At 33.7% G+C, this 21,721-nt stretch overlaps 1 protein-coding gene across 1 annotated transcript; it reads right to left on the bottom strand.

The window, feature by feature from the left end:
* Positions 1-18,053: 18,053 nt before the first annotated feature.
* Positions 18,054-20,291, bottom strand: LOC123310967. The gene is made up of 2 exons (XM_044894694.1): positions 20,073-20,291; positions 18,054-18,242 (listed from the first exon to the last, which is right to left on the bottom strand). Exons 1-2 carry the CDS (start codon positions 20,286-20,288, stop codon positions 18,054-18,056), a joined length of 405 nt encoding a protein of 134 aa, XP_044750629.1. The 5' UTR covers positions 20,289-20,291.
* Between the last annotated feature and the right edge of the window lie 1,430 nt (positions 20,292-21,721).

Below are 21,721 nucleotides of genomic sequence, written 5' to 3'. Positions count from 1 at the left end.
ATCATCCATGTGGGCCGAAAGTCAGAATACCGCGATCAATGGTAAGATGTGATAAAATAACTCTTTAGCCTTGACTTGACAGAAATTGTGCTGAGAAAAAATGGGTCAATTACTTCTTTAAAGCTGTTACATTGACTGAGCATTCTATGAACAGGAGAGTTCATAGCGCTATTGGTTTGTCTCTTCGGTATGTGAAAGATGTCAAATTGCCTAATCCTCCTTATTGGAGCGTAAATATTCAGTCTGGAGGTGATGAAGATACTTTCCAGGTCCCCATTTATCAATTTCCGAAGAAATATGATGTCACCAATACATCAGCGATCCTGAAGTCTGATCATATTGAAATATCGCAATCTTCTATTGTAATTTTCAGGATCCCCCCGACTCAAATTCATATTACACTTAAATCCTAAAAATCTCAAGAATCTACGTTGAACCTTTTCAAGACGATTAATATACACCAAATAACATGGATTCCATACAATAGATGCGAAGTTCAATTTATTGAAAACATAAGCAAAATAGATTATTGCTCTGCAGTTAGAGAAGCATCTACTCTGCCTCAGTATAAATCCTAGCATTCTATTGCATGAAGTGACAACACAATCAACATGTATATCAAATTTCAACTTTGAGTCAAATGTTACTCCCAGATCCCTCACGTGTGATGACCGCTTCAAGATGACATCATGCAACATGTACTGATATGAAAAGATATTTAAATTCCTAGTATAGGAAATTACCTGACATTTTGCTAGGTTCAAGTAGAAACCCCCTGTCTCACAAAAACGCATGAAAGCATTTAAATCATCCTGCAGAAACCGGCAATCGTGCTCACCTCCGATTCGGAAGAATATTTTTAGATCGTCAGCAAAAAGTAAGATTTGACAGGTTTTAAAACAGTTTATTATGTTATTAATGTAAATAACGAAAAGTAGGGGACCTAATTGGGAACCCTGAGGAACACCAGAAGTTGACATGAAATACCTGGATTTAAAACCTTCTATAAAAACGTACTGTAACTGATTAAGTAAATATGATTCAAACCATCGAAGAAGCGAGCCGCAAACCCCAACCGCCAGCGGTCTGGAAAACAATTTTTGAGTACTTATCCTATCAAAGGCTTTGCTGAAATCAGTATATATGCAGTCCACCTGAATTCCACAATCAAGGTTCTCCTGCAAATACTCAACGAAAGATACCAAATTTGTTTCTATTGAGCGACCCTTAACAAAACCGTGCTGTTCAGGAATGATCTGAGTTTTTACCAAATGAAACAAATGTGGATAAATCAATGTTTCGAATATCCTCTCGAAGATACACAGCTTGCTAATTGGTCTGTAGTTCTCAATCTGATCTCTACTGCCGGATTTAAATATGGGGGTAATGGAGGCTACCTTCCATCGGTTCGGAAAAACTCCACTTTCCAGCGATTTGTTAAAAATGATTGTCAAAGGATACGATAATTGTACACTGCAAGCTTGAACAAAGCAACCAGGAATTAAATCCGGCTCTGAACCTTTCCGAACATTCAATCCTCTGAGCGCAGCCTCCACATCATCTCTTGCTAAAGTATTATGACTTAGATTACATGTACTGAATTGACTGTACCGGTCGCTATCATCATCAATTTTGCTGTTCGATTGTACATAAACACTTTCGAAGAATTTAGCAAAGAGATTACTTATTTCATGAGCTCCAGTTGCGGTTTCATCATTCAACGACATAGAGTTAGGATAGGTGGAAAACTTATTCTTAGAAGAGACAAAATCAAAGAATTTTTTTGGATTATTCAACAAATCAGACTCAATTGAATCTTTATAGTTTTCGAAATCTTGTTTGACTGAATATTTGCATCTAGAGCGTAGAGTCCTAAATTCAAGCTGATCGGATATATTATGATATATTTTCCACTTTTTATGGAATTTCCTCTTACGTTTTATCAATTCAATAGTCTCATAGGAGAGCCATTGTTTCAGTTTAGTGTCTTGATACTACAAAACGACCAAAATTTACACAAAATGATAGCACAACTTCACTTGGGAAAACTAAGTAATATACTAAATCAAGTACAGCCAAGCAGGTATAGAAGGATCGGGTCATAGGCAATTACAGGTATAAAAGTAATTAAGAGCATTGTATTGAGTAGTTCCTAGTATAGGAACATTGGGTCAGGGACAATTCCAGGTATCCATTTGGCTAATTAGATTCTGGGAAATTTCTATTTTGACGATTAAGTACATGTTTATCTCTTTATTTGTTGTCCTTTATCAGAAAAAAATATACCATTTAACCTGTAACGTGTATCTCATTAAATAGAGCTGATAGAAAAATCAGGTGGCATTTTTGGAATCAGCACATTAAAAATATCTAAAATCAGATGTTAGATTTCCGGCACCAAATTTTTTGTTTTCATTTTGTTAGCCTGTGTAATCATGCAACAGACAAATATGAAATCTAGTTATTAAAATACAATGAGTTCATTCAAAAAGAAATATAAGAACAAATATTTACTTGTAAAACAGATTCATTAGAAGGTATTGTTCTAATTTTAATACAATTTTGCCAATTGATGGAAATCAAAAGCTTCTAACGTTTTGAAAACAATCGTATTCTATTATTTCAGAAACTCCTCATATTAAATATCACAATCGAAAATAAAAAAAATATATATATATATATATATAAATCATAACCAGAAACCCATAAATTTTTCGCCAATTTGAAAAAAAGTTATTTTTACTCCAGTAACTTCGCACTTAATCGAAGGAACAATAAGTATGGAAACTAAATAATAGTAAAGTTTTACTAGGTACCAAATACATTAAGATACGCAAGCGCATCTGTCAAGTGATTCCTCTACTAAGCGGACAATCATAGAAGAGTAGGGGTAACTCAGAAAAAGCTGGCAGGTAGAAAAAAGAAAGTTTCTCATTTTATACCGATAGTTTGAAGAGTAGAGTGCACGTCCCATTGAGATTGAACAGTTGAATTTGAAGTTGCGTGTTGTGTTGTGTGGTGCGTATCTGAAAATGGTAAGTTAAAAACAATTCAAGTTATCATAGTATTGAGAAATTAGTCTTAGAGTTTGACTAAACATTTTGATTTGAAAGTAACCAAGTGGATAAAATATATTTAGAAGGAATCTAATACATTTATTTCATAGTTATTAATTCCTAGTGGGCAGTATCGTTTCCATAGTTATAATTTTGAGTTTTGTTTTTCATAATAAGTTATCGAGAATATTGTCATATTGCTTATCTTATTCCACTTAGGTTTCTGAGTTTTAATACCGATTTATAAGATTCTTTATTCTCACTTGAAACTTTTAACAGATTTTAACCTGAAGTAATAAAAAACATGTCATTAAAAACATTGAAAAATTATGGAAAATCATATTGAATACATACCTGAAGTAAAATCGGTTTTAGAAGTCAGAAACCCAAGTGGAATAAGATTAGCAATATGACAATATTCTCAAAAACTTATTATGAACGATTATTATGAGAAACAAAACTTAAAAATAGAACTTTGGTAACGATAGTGCCTACTAGGAATCAATAACTATAAAATAAAAGTATTGGATTACTTTTACATATATTCCAGGAACTGTATTTGACATTAAATCTCTACTGCGTTTTTTTTCTAGAACTATAGATGTAGAATTCAACTAATATTTCCCATCTGATAGTGACAAAATGTTCTAGAAATATTTCGGAAATTCCCATTGATTCTAATTTTCTTCTTAGGTTTTTTATTTCTAGAAATTTGAAATTTTATTGAAATATTCCGTAAATAGTATCGAACTGTTGATAGTGATAGTTTGAATATATTGACATTTTTTGTAATGGTTCAGTTATAATCAAATTTTTGTAAATAATGATATTCTAATATTTGTTTTTGTTGCAGACGATCAAAATCTCAAGAAAGAACGGAAACATCAACCCAAAAAGTTCCATCAATTTTACAAGGTTGGTTTTATCCACCCAAAAAAAAATGGAAACTGTGAAAACGGAAGATTTGCGGAAAATAGTGATTATAGGAAACTTCATAGAAAATAATGAGAGTCTGCAGAAAGGGCTGCAGAATTTGTCATGCCCTTCAAGCAAGAAGAAAAAATCTTCAGGCCTTCTCGAAGAGAAATTGGAGAAGGCATTTTATATGAAAAATATTTTAGAAGGGGCTGTGCAAGGGAATAAACAAAAAGAAATAGCACATTATGAATTGGCTGAATTATGTGGGAAACGAACGAGGCAAGTCAGATTCAGGCATCATGATTTTATATATACTACTTCTCCCCTTGCTTTGTGCGCAAATAATACTCCAAATCGCAGAAAAAAGGGAAAGAAAAAGCACCGAAAAACTAATGGTAATTGATCGAGAAGATTCAAAGGACATACACTTAAACTATTTAATACACATAAAAATATGCTGACAAACGAAGATTTTTTCGTGATATTTGGTTGGTAAATATGTAAATAATACATTTGAATTATACTTTAATTATTCTGTGATATTGATTGTTTCATGAATATTTTTTTTTTAAGAACAAACGAAGATTTTCTCGTTATATTGGAATTGTAAATATGTAAATAATATATTTGAATTGATTGTACATATAGATTGTCCTATGATATTGATGACTTTATAAATATATTTTTCTTAAATATATCTCTTTTTCTCACAAAATCTACATAAAATATATAACATAATATTAAAATTAATAAGATGACAATAAATCAAAGTTGAAACTTGATTTTTGATATTCATCGAGTCATTTTAAATGTCTATACTGCATTCCCATTTATTTTATTACTCGGTTGGCCATAGAAATTTGACACATTCTACTCTGTTTAGTAAAAAAATGTGGGGTTTTGACGCTTTTCAGAAGATTTCTGGTTCTAGTTCAACGCTATCTTGAACATTCTATATAAAAGTCTCAGTAATCATGTATTTTCTACAAAAAAATTAATTCGAAAATATGTGATTAACATAATTAACGTTTATACAAACTGGTTGAAGGGATTCCTTATCCAGTTATTTGCATGGAAAGTACAAGAGATCAGTCTTTAAATATATTCATTTTTGCAATGGGTGAAATTTGCTTTAGTGACACATAATAATATGCAGTTGCTTGAGAGGAATTAATGTTGGTTATCTTTTTTGGCCTAATGTTGAAGCCGTTGACGAACAGAAGAATCATTCTATTAAATCCGAGTATCGTCAAGAAACACAAATCTGATATTTTATTCCAAAGATTCATATTGCAAAAATTTCGCTAGAAAGTAATTTTGGCTGCAACGACATGCTTTTGGTCACATAAAATTTCGCGTTCCCTCAACCTTTCGTATTTATAACCCATTGATTTTAAAATTTTTCAAGTGATGTCTGTTCCCCTTTATATTACAAATTATTTTTTGCACAATTAAGTAGTGTGTCAATAGATACTGAAGTATTCATTTTTCACATCATAATTCAAAATTTGATGTTTTCCAAGGCTCTGTATGATAATAACTGAAAATGACCAGATGGAAACTGTTCAAAAGAGTTTTAGATGTAAATAGGTACTTCAAAGAATTTTGTAACAAAATTTAGGAATTCCGGTTAGTGATTAGTTTCAAAGGTTTGATTGATTCGGTCTTTACTTGATGGAAATTCATTTTGAATAAGATGAAATTGAACGACATCTTCCACAAAATATTTTAATAATTTTACAACAATTCTTTCGCTTACAGTGAAGCTTCATCAGGTTTTTACAAAAATAATAATATTTTCAAAGTACCCAATAATGTTCCTCCATATAACCAGAGTAGCTGCGTAAGTAATGAAAGTTTAGTGAATACTGGAAGTTATTCATTCAAATGCGTTATCAACACCATTAAGGGAATGATGCATTCCTCAAGGTGGATATAGGTACTTGTTGTCCAAGGAATTCAGGCATAATCAACATTAATACCAGTTGAATGAAAAAAAAACTTAAAACCAATACTAAAAACATTGACTGTCTCCTTTTTCCCCACAAAAATCTCTCAGAAAGAGACTATCATTTCATTCGGTTTGAACCTAAATGCCTTTAGGCAATATTTCAAAAATTAATGCTAAATTTATCCATTCAAGAAAATGGTTCACCTGAAATATGTTGATATAAATATCTGTTATAAGTATGAATTAACTTAAGTGGATGCTACAATATTCATTAAATAATTAATCCCAAAAAGTTTCAAATATTCTGACCTCATCCATAATCATAACACAGGCCAACACACATTTTGGCGCCTGCGATTTTTTAACTATTCCTGAATAATTTTTGGATGCAGAATGTGAAAAAGTTCTCAGATTTTGTCTATCAGATCTAGTTTTTGAGATTTTCTGAAAAAATTGTGTATATAATTTACGTTATAACTGTTATTATATATAATATTACTATTGACAGTTAAAAAAAACAAAGACACATGGATTTAAGTATTTATTGCAAAAACTTAATATACATAATTACATAAGTCACTAATCACATAAAAACCTCGACAAAGTAGATTTTTTTTCTTTTAATCTGGATGCAAGTAATTCAGCGGATTCCTTTGAGAGATTCAGGTCTCTTACAAGATCGTTTAGTTCTTCTTGATTAAAACACTGCGGAATTGCTAAATCTGCTTCAAAATCGCTGTCGTTTTCTGATTGAATTCTCTTAACTTCGTCAGACGTTGATGTTTCTGTATCATCTTCTGTCAGTTCGGGTAGACTGCTAAATGATGGAACGGGTATTTCTTCCGAATGCACTGCAGGCCTTCTTGCAGAATCTAGATCAGGATATGTCCATTTGTGTCTATTGTTTCTATTTATGCCTTTAATATTAACGAGACAAAAATAGCAGTCGTCATGATGGTTTCGCGGTTCTCTCCAAACCATTGGTACACCAAACTTTAGGCACTTCCTCTTTCCAGTTGTCCACTGTCGCAAATGTTCAACACATGTTTTACATATGAAATGTGGGGCCCAAGATTTATCTTGATCTCCTAAATGCACTCCAAAATAGGCAAGATAAGAATATTCGAGAATGGCGGACGAGAGTGACGATGTCTCGGAAGCGGGCTCTCAAAAGTATAATTCTGTTGATAATAATGGACTAAAAATCGAAAAAAGTTATTCATGCTGCTCAAAACGATGTAGTGTTGTGATTTGTGTATTCTGCGATAAAATAATGCATAAATCTTGTGTCAAGAGAATGGAAAATGTAAAATTCATTGATGATTTTCATATGAACTGCTGCCAGTCAAGCGAAATTACACCAAAAAACGCTGATAAATCGACTGTGTATACATCAGATATTGCCGATCGAAGGATACTGGAAATGAAAGTTCAGTACTTAACCCAGTTATTGGAATCATCAAGGGAAAATAATGAAGTCCTGAAATTGAATAATTCACTTCTACTGAGGAGAATAAAATATGATATCGAGAGTAAACAAGATCCGTTAAATAAAAAGGTACATAAATACAAACCTTCAACCGATTATCATGAACATATGTCTCACGGTTCAATGCCGGTCATCAAAATCGACGAAATAAATGAAATTCCTCCCGAAGCTGTAACTAATGATCCTAATAACACGATGAGAATGGAAGTTGTTTCTCCATCCCTCCCTGTAACTGGTGATCTTATCAGGAGTACCTCTAAGTCTAAGGGTCTCCAATCGTTTAAAACTGTCCGACCTACCAACAATGAACAGGAAAATATTAGAAATATGCAAACGTCAAATGCTAACACGTCACGACAAAGTGAATTTCAATGGACCACGGTGGTAAAGAAAAAACAGACAAACCGAAAACCTTCCATAAGTTGTATTGGGTCAAAACAGATCACACCTGAATCCAAGATCAAGGGTGCACCAAGAAAGAAATGGTTATACGTCGGCAGAATTTGTGGTAAGGATGTGAGTGAGAACGATATAATGGATTTTCTTCAGGATTCCACTGAATGCAGGGAGTTCGAGGTAAAAAAACTCATCACTAAGGGTTGCAATTCCGCCTTTAGCGTGGGGATACCTTCTGATGATTTGTTCTCTGAGTTGTCCAAACCGGAAGCATGGCCTACCGGAGTTGTACTGCGGGAGTTCAATTTCAAAAATTTTTTTCGGAGGGGAACACCTCCCCTAAACACAATAAAGTAAAAAAGAAAGAATCCCAACTATGTTTGCTGCATCAGAATATTCAGTCAATCAATACGTCGTTTTTCAAATTACAACATGTTTTGTCCAGCCATAATGTAAACATTCTATGTCTAACCGAACACTGGCAATCCGAAGAGGAACTATCAGTATACACTCCTCCAGGTTACGTCCTGGCTTCCTTCCACTGCAGAGATAAGGGTCTACATGGTGGTTGCGCCATTTTTTTGGAAAGGGGTACGAAGTTCAATGATAGGAAAGATTTCAAGCAACTTAATGTAACTGGTTCTTTTGAATGCTGTGCAACACAAGCTATTTTTGGCTCAGAAAAATATTTGATTATTTGTGTTTATAGGCCGAATACTTTTCCTGCTAGTCGTGTTGATATTTTCTTTGAAAGTTTTACGATGATACTTGATAAATGTCAAACTGAAAATGTGAAATTTATTATTGCTGGAGATTTTTATGTGAACTTATTATCTGTACACCGTGATTCGAAAATGTTTTTCTCAATTTTGGAGACATATGACTTGGCCGTGTCCACTCTTGAACCCACTAGAATAACGCCAAATAGCGCAACTTGTGTTGATAATAATATTATTTCAAATATAGACGGAATTACTGATGTTATTGAGGAACACTTGGCTGACCACTCCGGCCAAAAATTTACATTTTCTCGTGGAAGCTATCCCAATATACCCTGTCGAAAGAGGAATTTTAGGCAATATGGTGGAGATAATCATCAACTATTCGAGAAGTTACTTGTTGGTGTGGACTGGTCTGACCTATATAAAATACCGGAACACAATGTGAATGAAATGTGGGAGTTTTTTACAGAAAAGTTTGCCACCTGTTTCCAAATGGCATTTTCGATGAAATCTATTGATTTCTCCTGAAAAAAGAAAATTCGGCCCTCCCCAAAATCGGAATCATTGAAAAAACAACTTGATGTACTGTTTGTTATCTCCAAATACAAACCAGAACTTGAAAAAAATTATAAAATAGTGAAGCGCCTTTATGAGGCTTCTTTGACAGCCGACAAAAGCAGTTTTAATTCGTCTCTCATAGATAAGGCTGATAACAAATCTAAAACTGCGTGGAAGGTTGTTGGGGAAGTTACTAATAAGAATAAATCAGATCATAGTTCAGTACTTCCTGATGGTGATCTCAATATGCTAGCAGATCAATTCAACGACTTCTTTATTAATATGTCGAATGCTACTTCGAGTGATACCGGACACAACATTAGGACTTGTAGTAAACCTAGAACTGCCAATTCTTTTTGTCTATTTGAAGTTCTAGAAATCGAAATCTTATCTGTTGTCAGAACGATGAAAAACAAAAAATCATTTGGGTATGATGAAGTCCCAATGACGGTGGTAAAGAAACACATTTCATTAATAGTCAAGCCTCTTTGTTTCATGCTGAATTGTGCATTCAAGTCTGGAATCTTTCCAGATGCTTTGAAAAAGTCTATTGTCAGACCTTGCCACAAGAAAGGGAATTTGAATGATCTCTCCAATTACAGGCCGATTAGTCTTATAACATCATTTGCCAAGATTTTTGAAAAAATTCTGGTGAATCGTCTGCTGAACTTCTTCAAGAAGTTTAATGTTCTGTCCAAGAAGCAACATGGCTTCACTCGAGGCAGAAGCACGGAGACAGCCATTTTCAAATTCATCCAAAATATAATTGTCTCCCTGGAAGGTGGTGAGTTTCCTGGTGGACTTTTTATTGATTTCTCTAAGGCCTTTGACAGTGTTAACCATCAGATCTTACTCTCTAAACTTGAGGTCTGTGGAGTCAGGGGTGTGGCACTCGATCTGTTCGAGAGCTACTTGACAAATAGAGTTCAAGTCGTGATGTTGCACGATGGGGGTGGTTGTCGTGTGTCGTCTGAGGGTACCTTATCTAAGGGTGTACCTCAAGGTACGATGCTGGGACCCATTCTTTTCGTGGTATATATTGATGACCTACCGGAGATCTTCCGGCTGAAGAATGAAATTGCGCTAGAGCTACCCATGAATCAGATTGATTCGAGATCCGGTCTGCATTATGAGAAACAACCCTGCTCGGCTGACGTAATAGGTGTCTCTGGGAAGATCATCTCTGGCCAACCTAGCACCTCTTCGGACAATGATGTAGCGGTAACAATAGAAGAATATCTCTATGCCGATGATACGAATATTCTGGTGTCCTCTAGAACTGCTGAGGGTACATCATTTCATTTAACTGAAGCAATGTCATTGATTGAGGGCTGGTGCAGAGAAAATCGCCTTGTTCTCAATAGTGAGAAAACTAATGTAGTAATGTTTTCTAGTAATCGATCTAACTTGACTTGCCCTGAGAATATTGGTTTCAGTAATGGTGTGGTGCAGGTTGGCTCGAGTACGAAACTTTTGGGAGTTCACATCGATAGTTATTTAAGTTGGTCAGTTCAGTGTGAATCACTAACAAGCAGATTAAACTCAACAATACATATGTTGAGAGTTTTACGAAACCAAGTTGACAGTATCACTCTTAAGGTTGTTTATTTCGCAAATTTCCAGTCAGTTATGTCTTACGGAATAATTTTTTGGGGGGGAAGCTCCTCAGCAGAACATGTCTTCGTCACGCAGAAACTTGCTATAAGAACTATTTTCAATATGAAATTTAGAGAATCATGTAGAGGTACATTTAAGAGGAATCGAATTTTGACGCTGCCAGGTCTATATGTTTATAGAGTTTTACTCTTTCTTCATAAGAACAGACATTATTTCCAGGATTGTAAAAATGTGAATTCTACAAGGAGAATGCATGAATATTTCTTTCCTAGACACAAACTTTCTCTAACTGAGCGAAATGTATTTTATATGTGTATGAAGATATTTAATTATTTACCCCGTATGATAAGGAATATTGGTGTTTATGACAATTTCAGAAAACGAATATTTTCATTAATAGTTGAGTGTGAGCCTTATACGATACTTGAGTTTAAGGATTTCTGTAATAGATTATAGTTCTCGGGGCTTTGGGTTGAACTTGACTTGTTTCAATTTGTTAATTTTAGCAATTATGGAAATAAAATCATATTATTATTATTATTATTATTATAAGCTCTTTTCACAAAGTCAGAAATCGTTTTTTTGCTCTCTTTCAAAGTGTATTCACCACACACATAACAAAAAACATCGGGATGATTTACACAGGTACGTCTGCTTGTGGATGCCATTGTTTATTGTTTATTGTTTATTGTTGTTAATCAGGACACATACAGGTAATTAAATACCCAAAAAATGGTCACAATTTAGATTTAAAAAAAATAGAAGTACCTTAAAAAAAAAAGCAAAAAAATGCTGGAGAATTAAAATTACGTATTCAATATAAAAAGAAAAAACCACCACAACAGTATACATCATCCATGTGGGCCGAAAGTCAGAAAAACGCGATCAATGGTAAGATGTGATGAAACAACTCTTTAGCCTTGACTTGACAGAAATTGTGCTGAGAAAAAATGGGTCAATTACTTCTTTGAAGCTGTTACATTGACTGAGCATTCTATGAACAGGAGAGTTCATAGCGCTATTGGTTTGTCTCTTCGGTATGTGAAAGATGTCAAATTGCCTAATCCTCCTTATTGGAGCGTAAATATTCAGTCTGGAGGTGATGAAGATACTTTCCAGGTCCCCATTTATCATTTTCCGAAGAAATATGATGTCACCAATACATCAGCGATCCTGAAGTCTGATCATATTGAAATATCGCAATCTTCTATTGTAATTTTCAAATTCATATTACACTTAAATCCTAAAATTCTCAAGAATCTACGTTGAACCTTTTCAAGACGATTAATATACACCAAATAACATGGATTCCATACAATAGATACGAAGTTCAATTTATTGAAAACATAAGCAATATAGATTATTGCTCTGCAGTTAGAGAAGCATCTACTCTGCCTCAGTATAAATCCTAGCATTCTATTGCATGAAGTGACAACACAATCAACATGTATATCAAATTTCAACTTTGAGTCAAATGTTACTCCCAGATCCCTCACGTGTGATGACCGCTTCAAGATGACATCATGCAACATGTACTGATATGAAAAGATATTTAAATTCCTAGTATGCGAAATTACCTGACATTTTGCTAGGTTCAAGTAGAGACCCCCTGTCTCACAAAAACGCATGAAAGCATTTAAATCATCCTGCAGAAACCGGCAGTCGTGCTCACCTCTGATTCGGAAGAATATTTTTAGATCGTCAGCAAAAAGTAAGATTTGACAGGTTTTAAAACAGTTTATTATGTTATTAATGTAAATAACGAAGAGTAGGGGACCTATTTGGGAACCCCGAGGAACACCAGAAGTTGACATGAAATACCTGGATTTAAAACCTTCTATAGAAACGTACTGTGACCGATTAAGTAAATATGATTCAAACCATCGAAGAAGCGAGCCGCAAACCCCAACCGCCAGCGGTCTGGAAAACAATTTTTGAGTACTTATCCTATCAAAGGCTTTGCTGAAATCAGTATATATGCAGTCCACCTGAATTCCACAATCAAGGTTCTCCTGCAAATACTCAACGAAAGATACCAAATTTGTTTCTATTGAGCGACCCTTAACAAAACCGTGCTGTTCAGGAATGATCTGAGTTTTTACCAAATGAAACAAATGTGGATAAATCAATGTTTCGAATATCCTCTCGAAGATACACAGCTTGTTAATTGGTCTGTAGTTCTCAATCTGATCTCTACTGCCGGATTTAAATATGGGGGTAATGGAGGCTACCTTCCATCGGTTCGGGAAAACTCCACTTTCCAGCGATTTGTTAAAAATGATTGTCAAAGGATACGATAATTGTACACTGCAAGCTTGAACAAAGCAACCAGGAATTAAATCCGGCTCTGAACCTTTCCGAACATTCAATCCTCTGAGCGCAGCGCAGCCTCCACATCATCTCTTGCTAAAGTAATATGACATAGATTACATGTACTGAATTGACTGTACCGGTCGCTATCATCATCAATTTTGCTGTTCGATTGTACATAAACACTTTCGAAGAATTTAGCAAAGAGATTACTTATTTCATGAGCTCCAGTTGCGGTTTCATCATTCAACGACATAGAGTTAGGATAGGTGGAAAACTTATTCTTAGAAGAGACAAAATCAAAGAATTTTTTTGGATTATTCAACAAATCAGACTCAATTGAATCTTTATAGTTTTCGAAATCTTGTTTGACTGAATATTTGCATCTAGAGCGTAGAGTCCTACATTCAAGCTGATCGGATATATTATGATATATTTTCCACTTTTTATGGAATTTCCTCTTACGTTTTATCAATTCAATAGTCTCATAGGAGAGCCATTGTTTCAGTTTAGTGTCTTGATACTACAAAATTTACACAAAATGATAGCACAACTCCACTTGGGAAAACTAAGTAATATACTAAATCAAGTACAGCCAAGCAGGTATAGAAGGATCGGGTCATAGGCAATTATAGGTATAAAAGTAATTAAGAGCATTGTATTGAGTAGTTCCTAGTATAGGAACATTGAGTCAGGGACAATTCCAGGTATCCATTTGGCTAATTAGATTCTGGGAAATTTCTATTTTGACGATTAAGTACATGTTTATCTCTTTATTTGTTGTCCTTTATCAGAAAAAATATACCATTTAACCTGTAACGTGTATCTCATAAAATAGAGCTGATAGAAAAAAATCAGGTGGCATTTTTGGAATCGGCACATTAAAAATATCTAAAATCAGATGTTAGATTTCCGGCACCAAATTTTTTTTTTTCATTTTGTTGGCCTGTGTAATCATGCAACAGACAAATATGAAATCTAGTTATTAAAATACAATGAGTTCATTCAAAAAGAAATATAAGAACAAATATTTACTTGTAAAACAGATTCATTAGAAGGTATTGTTCTAATTTTAATACAATTTTGCCAATTGATGGAAATCAAAAGCTTCTAACGTTTTGAAAACAATCGTATTCTATTATTTCAGAAACTCCTCATATTAAATATCACAATCGAAAATAAAATATATATATATATATATATATATATATATATATATATATATATATATATATATATATATATATATAAATCATAACCAGAAACCCATAAATTTTTCGCCAATTTGAAAAAAAGTTATTTTTACTCCAGTAACTTCGCACTTAATCAAAGGAACAATAAGTATGGAAACTAAATAATAGTAAAGTTTTACTAGGTACCAAATACATTAAGATACGCAAGCGCATCTGTCAAGTGATTCCTCTACTAAGCGGACAATCATAGAAGAGTAGGGGTAACTCAGAAAAAGCTGGCAGGTAGAAAAAAGAAAGTTTCTCATTTTATACCGATAGTTTGAAGAGTAGAGTGCACGTCCCATTGAGATTGAACAGTTGAATTTGAAGTTGCGTGTTGTGTTGTGTTGTGCGTATCTGAAAATGGTAAGTTAAATTCAATTCAAGTTATCATAGTATTGAGAAATTAGTCTTAGAGTTTGACTAAACATTTTGATTTGAAAGTAACCAAGTGGATAAAATATATTTAGAAGGAATCTAATACATTTATTTTATAGTTATTAATTCCTAGTGGGCAGTATCGTTTCCATAGTTATTATTTTGAGTTTTGTTTTTCATAATAAGTTATCGAGAATATTGTCATATTGCTTATCGTATTCCACTTGGGTTTCTGAGTTTCAATACCGATTCAAAAGATTCTTTATTCTCACTTGAAACTTTTAACAGATTTTTACCTGAAGTAATAAAAAACATGTCATTAAAAACATTGAAAAATTATGGAAAATCATATTGAATACATACCTGAAGTAAAATCGGTTTTAGAAGTCAGAAACCCAAGTGGAATAAGATTAGCAATATGACAATATTCTCAAAAACTTATTATGAACGATTATTATGAGAAACAAAACTTAAAAATAGAACTTTGGTAACGATAGTGCCTACTAGGAATCAATAACTATAAAATAAAAGTATTGGATTACTTTTACATATATTCCAGGAACTGTATTTGACATTAAATCTCTACTGCGTTTTTTTTCTAGAACTATAGATGTAGAATTCAACTAATATTTCCCATCTGATAGTGACAAAATGTTCTAGAAATATTTCGGAAATTCCCATTGATTCTAATTTTCTTCTTATGTTTTTTATTTCTAGAAATTTGAAATTTTATTGAAATATTCCGTAAATAGTATCGAACTGTTGATAGTGATAGTTTGAATATATTGACATTTTTTGTAATGGTTCAGTTATAATCAAATTTTTGTAAATAATGATATTCTAATATTTGTTTTTGTTGCAGACGATCAAAATCTCAAGAAAGAACGGAAACATCAACCCAAAAAGTTCCATCAATTTTACAAGGTTGGTCATATCCACCCAAGAAAGAATGGAAACTGTTAAAACGGAAGATTTGCGGAAAATAGTGATTATAGGAAACTTCATAGAAAATAATGAGAGTCTGCAGAAAGGGCTGCAGAATTTGTCATGCCCACCAAGCAAGAAGAAAAAATCTTCAGGCCTTCTCGAAGAGAAATTGGAGAAGGCATTTTATATGAAAAATATTTTAGAAGGGGCTGTGCAAGGGAATAAACAAAAAGAAATAGCACATAATGAATTAGCTGAATTATGTGGGAAACGAACGAGGCAAGTCAGATTCAGGCATCATGATTTTATATATACTACTTCTCCCCTTGCTGTGTGCGCAAATAATACTCCAAATCGCAGAAAAAAGGGAAAGAAAAGGCACCGAAAAACTAATGGTAATTGATCGAGAAGATTCAAAGGACATACACTTAAACTATTTAATACACATAAAAATATGCTGACAAACGAAGATTTCTTCGTGATATTTGGATGGTAAATATGTAAATAATACATTTGAATTATACTTTAATTATTCTGTGATATTGATGGTTTCATGAATAAGTTTTTTTTAAGAACAAACGAAGATTTTTTCGTTATATTGGAATTGTAAATATGTAAATAATATATTTGAATTGATTGTACATATAGATTGTCCTATGATATTGATGACTTTATAAATATATTTTTCTTAAATATATCTCTTTTTCTCACAAAATCTACATAAAATATATAACATAATATTAAAATTAATAAGATGACAATAAATCAAAGTTGAAACTTTATTTTTGATATTCATCGAGTCATTTTAAATGTCTATACTGCATTACCATTTATTTTATCACTCGGTTGGCCATAGAAATTTGACACATTCTACTCTGTTTAGTAGAAAAATGTGGGGTTTTGACGCTTTTCAGAAGATTTCTGGTTCTAGTTCAGCGCTATCTTGAACATTCTATATAAAAGTCTCAGTAATCATGTATTTTCTACAAAAAAATTAATTCGAAAATATGTGATTAACATAATTAACCTTTATACAAACTGGTTGAAGGGAATCCTTATCCAGTTATTTGCATGGAAAGTACAAGAGATCAGTCTTTAAATATATTCATTTTTGCAATGGGTGAAATTTGCTTTAGTGACACATAATAATATGCAGTTGCTTGAGAGGAATTAATGTTGGTTATCTTTTTTGGCCTAATGTTGAAGCCGTTGACGAACAGAAGAATCATTCTATTAAATCCGAGTGACGTCAAGAAACACAAATCTGATATTTTATTCCAAAGATTCATATTGCAAAAATTTCGCTAGAAAGTAATTTTGGCTGCAACGACATGCTTTTGGTCACATAAAATTTCGCGTTCCCTCAACCTTTCGTATTTATAACCCATTGATTTTAAAATTTTTCAAGTGATGTCGGTTCCCCTTTATATTACAAATTATTTTTTGCACAATTAAGTAGTGTGTCAATAGATACTGAAGTATTCATTTTTCACATCATAATTCAAAATTTGATGTTTTCCAAGGCTCTGTATGATAATAACTGAAAATTACCAGATGGAAACTGTTCAAAAGAGTTTTAGATGTAAATAGGTACTTCAAAGAATTTTGTAACAAAATTTAGGAATTCCGGTTAGTGATTAGTTTCAAAGGTTTGATTGATTCGGTCTTTACTTGATGGAAATTCATTTTGAATAAGATGAAATTAAACGACATCTTCCACAAAATATTTCAATAATTTTACAACAATTGTTTCGCTTACTTCATCAGGTTTTTACAAAAATATTAATATTTTCAAAGTACCCAATATTGTTCCTCCATATAACCAGAGTAGCTGCGTAAGTAATGAAAGTTTAGTGAATACTGGAAGTTATTCATTCAAATGCTATATCAACACCATTAAGGGAATGATGCATTCCTCAAGGTGGATATCGGTAATTGTTGTCCAAGGAATTCAGGCATAATCAACATTAATACCCAGTTGAATGAAAAAAAAACTTAAAACCAATACTAAAAACATTGACTGTCTCCTTTTTCCCCACAAAAATCTCTCAGAAAGAGACTGTCATTTCATTCGGTTTGAACCTAAATGCCTTTAGGCAATATTTCAAAAATTAATGCTAAATTTATCCATTCAAGAAAATGGTTCACCTGAATTATGTTGATATAAATATCTGTTATAAGTATGAATTAACTTAGAGTGGATGCTACAATATTCATTAAATAATTAATCCCAAAAAGTTTCAAATATTCTGACCTCATCCATAATCATAACACAGGCCAACACACATTTTGGTGCCTGCGATTTTTTAACTATTCCTGAATAATTTTTGGATGCAGAATGTGAAAAAGTTCTCAGATTTTGTCTATCAGATCTAGTTTTTGATATTTTCTGAAAAAATTGTGTATATAATTTACGTTATAACTGTTATTATATATAATATTACTATTGACAGTTAAAAAAAACAAAGACACATGGATTTAAGTATTTATTGCAAAAACTTAATTTTCTTTTAATCTGGATGCAAGTAATTCAGGGGATTCCTTTAAGAGATTCAGGTCTCTTATAAGATCGTTTAGTTCTTCTTGATTGAAACACTGCGGAGTTGCTAAATCTGCTTCAAAATCGCTGTCGTTTTCTGATTGAATTCTTTTAACTTCGTCAGACGTTGATGTTTCTGTATCATCTTCTGTCAGTTCGGGTAGACTGCTAAATGATGGAACGGGTATTTCTTCCCAATGCACTACAGGCCTTCTTGCAGAATCTAGATCAGGATATGTCCATTTGTGTCTATTGTTTCTATTTATGCCTTTAATATTAACGAGACAAAAATAGCAGTCGTCATTGTAATAAAGCACCCCGTTTCTCGATCAATGGAAGAGCGGCTTTCCACTGATCATGGGATGATTATTTTTAGATGTTAAGTACACAAATTGAAGGCCCTCGAAAAGGGAAAAAATGTGGATCCGGCCCGTCGCACGAAGGACAGGTCTTGAAGTTGAATATTATTATTTCTGGGGAGATGTTTAAATGAAACTCATGAAAAACTTTAACAAATAAATCTATTGGCAAAATAAAATTGGAACTTCTCTACAAATACGTACTCGGTCGAAGACGACCAACAAAAATCTTCAATTTCTTAAACACATGCAAATAAGCGCAAAACAATAAAACATACTTTCATAACCAAAATCTTGGGTTAAAATTCAACTTCCCAACTTAGCGCTCAATAATAAATCAATACTTTATCAATGAATTTTAGAGGAGCTTTCAAGACTCTGGACGAATAAAAATTGGAACTTTCTACCTTTTTCTGCGACTGCTGTTTGTCTGACGCTGCCGATGAAAACTTTTCGACACCAGACTTTACCCGCACTAATCGGCGAAGTCTTTACACTCAACCGAACTTCCCGCACCTTTCCGTCGCAAACGTTTTTCGCTTTAAGTTTCCCTATCTAAAAATTTCAACACAAGTTTATATCTGGTCGTACTACGAATCAAAATAGACGATCACTCCTCGAATGCTACTTTACTGATTTCCGATAAACTGACTTTAACTTCAAATTATTTCCAAATTTCTTCAACTACCAAATTCCTGATATTCCGGTTCTACTTGAACAAAATCAACAAAAACAAAGGACTGGACTTTTCTTTATACTCAACTTTTCCAAATATTTATGAGCCGACCGAGTCTCCGATTCTATTCCGTGATCTACCTATACTTTTCTCTTATTTCGTGAAAACCTACTTATTCTAAGTCCCTTTTCTCTATCTTTAATTGCTGACTCTACAATGACTTATAATTTCTCTTCTTATCCGTACCGACTCGAAGGGGTATATTTTCGATATTTTTCAGATCACGTCCCCGGACCGACTTGAAGGGGTATTATTTTTGATCACGCTCCTCGGACCGACTTAAAGGGGTATTATTTTTGATCACGCTCCCCGGACCGACTGACTAACTTTTTCCGATGTAGTTTTTCCCCGGTCTTTCTCTCCCATCCTATGGGTGGTACCAAAACGTCCCAAAATTGAAATCATTGGACGATCATTCTTGCTGAGTTGAAAAATCAGCGTTCCCAAGCTCGGCGGTCACAAGAAAATTTCGGCTACTTCGAATTCTGAGAACTGTTTTCCTCTCAGGGTCTCCAGACTAATAAATCTTTCTTAATCTACATGACTGACCGTTTTCGCTTGTTCCGAAGTCCCTATCACCGGATATTGAAATCAATTAAAGATCTCCTTACTGAGTGTCATGAAAAACATTTTCAACTCTTATCGGTCAGGTTATTATTTAAATTCCCGCGACTTAATACCGTCTGATCTCAAGCGCCTCAAAGTATCGTATGTCCAACTAAAAATCGCCTCTGCAGCACGGCTGCAACAATGTATGAATGTTCCAGCGATACCTCGTTTCAATTAATTCGAATTCTCTTATTCCGATTTATTACATCATGATGGTTTCGCGGTTCTCTACAAACCATTGGTACACCAAACTTTAGGCACTTCCTCTTTCCAGTTGTCCACTGTCGCAAATGTTCAACACATGTTTTACATATGAAATGTGGGGCCCAAGATTTATCTTGATCTCCTAAATGCACGCCAAAATAGGCAAGATAAGCTCTTTTCACAAAGTCAGAAATCGTTTTTTTGCTCTCTTTCAAAGTGTATTCACCACACACATAACAAAAAACATCGGGATGATTTACACAGGTACGTCTGCTTGTGGATGCCATTGTTTATTGTTTATTGTTTATTGTTGTTAATCAGGACACATACAGGTAATTGAATACCCAAAAAATGGTCACGATTTAGATTAAAAAAAAATAGAAGTACCTTAAAAAAAAAGCAAAAACCACTACAACAGTATACATCATCCATGTGGGCCGAAAGTCAGAATACCACGATCAATGGTAAGATGTGATGAAATAACTCTTTAGCCTTGACTTGACAGAAATTGTGCTGAGAAAAAATGGGTCAATTACTTCTTTGAAGCTGTTTCATTGACTGAGCATTCTATGAACAGGAGAGTTCATAGCGCTATTGGTTTGTCTCTTCGGTATGTGAAAGATGTCAAATTGCCTAATCCTCCTTATTGGAGCGTAAATATTCAGTCTGGAGGTGATGAAGATACTTTCCAGGTCCCCATTTATCAATTTCCGAAGAAATATGATGTCACCAATACATCAGCGATCCTGAAGTCTGATCATATTGAAATATCGCAATCTTCTACTGTAATTTTCAGGATCCCCCGACTCAAATTCATATTACACTTAAATCCTAAAAATCTCAAGAATCTACGTTGAACCTTTTCAAGACGATTAATATACACCAAATAACATGGATTCCATACAATAGATGCGAAGTTCAATTTATTGAAAACATAAGCAAAATAGATTATTGCTCTGCAGTTAGAGAAGCATCTACTCTGCCTCAGTATAAATCCTAGCATTCTATTGCATGAAGTGACAACACAATCAACATGTATATCAAATTTCAACTTTGAGTCAAATGTTACTCCCAGATCCCTCACGTGTGATGACCGCTTCAAGATGACATCATGCAACATGTACTGATATGAAAAGATATTTAAATTCCTAGTATAGGAAATTACCTGACATTTTGCTAGGTTCAAGTAGAGACCCCCTGTCTCACAAAAACGCATAAAAGCATTTAAATCATCCTGCAGAAACCGGCAGTCGTGCTCACCTCTGATTCGGAAGAATATTTTTAGATCGTCAGCAAAAAGTAAGATTTGACAGGTTTCAAGACAGTTTATTATGTTATTAATGTAAATAACGAAAAGTAGGGGACCTAATTGGGAACCCTGAGGAACACCAGAAGTTGACATGAAATACCTGGATTTAAAACCTTCTATAAAAACGTACTGTGACCGATTAAGTAAATATGATTCAAACCATCTAAGAAGCGAGCCGCAAACCCCAACCGCCAGCGGTCTGGAAACCAATTTTTGAGTACTTATCCTATCAAAGGCTTTGCTGAAATCAGTATATATGCAGTCCACCTGAATTCCACAATCAAGGTTCTCCTGCAAATACTCAACGAAAGATACCAAATTTGTTTCTATTGAGCGACCCTTAACAAAACCGTGCTGTTCAGGAATGATCTGAGTTTTTACCAAATGAAACAAATGTGGATAAATCAATGT

This window comes from Coccinella septempunctata, chromosome 4 (genome assembly GCF_907165205.1).
Source record: "Coccinella septempunctata chromosome 4, icCocSept1.1, whole genome shotgun sequence".
NCBI classification, from domain to species: domain Eukaryota; kingdom Metazoa; phylum Arthropoda; class Insecta; order Coleoptera; family Coccinellidae; genus Coccinella; species Coccinella septempunctata.
The sequence above is the reverse complement of the archived record's forward strand: the minus strand, read 5'-3'. Positions and strand labels throughout refer to the sequence as shown.

Bases quoted from the DNA above. Each gene is read 5' to 3' on its own strand.
- LOC123310967 (XM_044894694.1), bottom strand. From the start codon at position 20,288: ATGGCATCCACAAGCAGACGTACCTGTGTAAATCATCCCGATGTTTTT. The intron at 18,243-20,072 runs ACTGGAAAGAGG...CCCGAACTGACA, and splicing joins AACATTTGCGACAGTGGACA to GAAGATGATACAGAAACATC.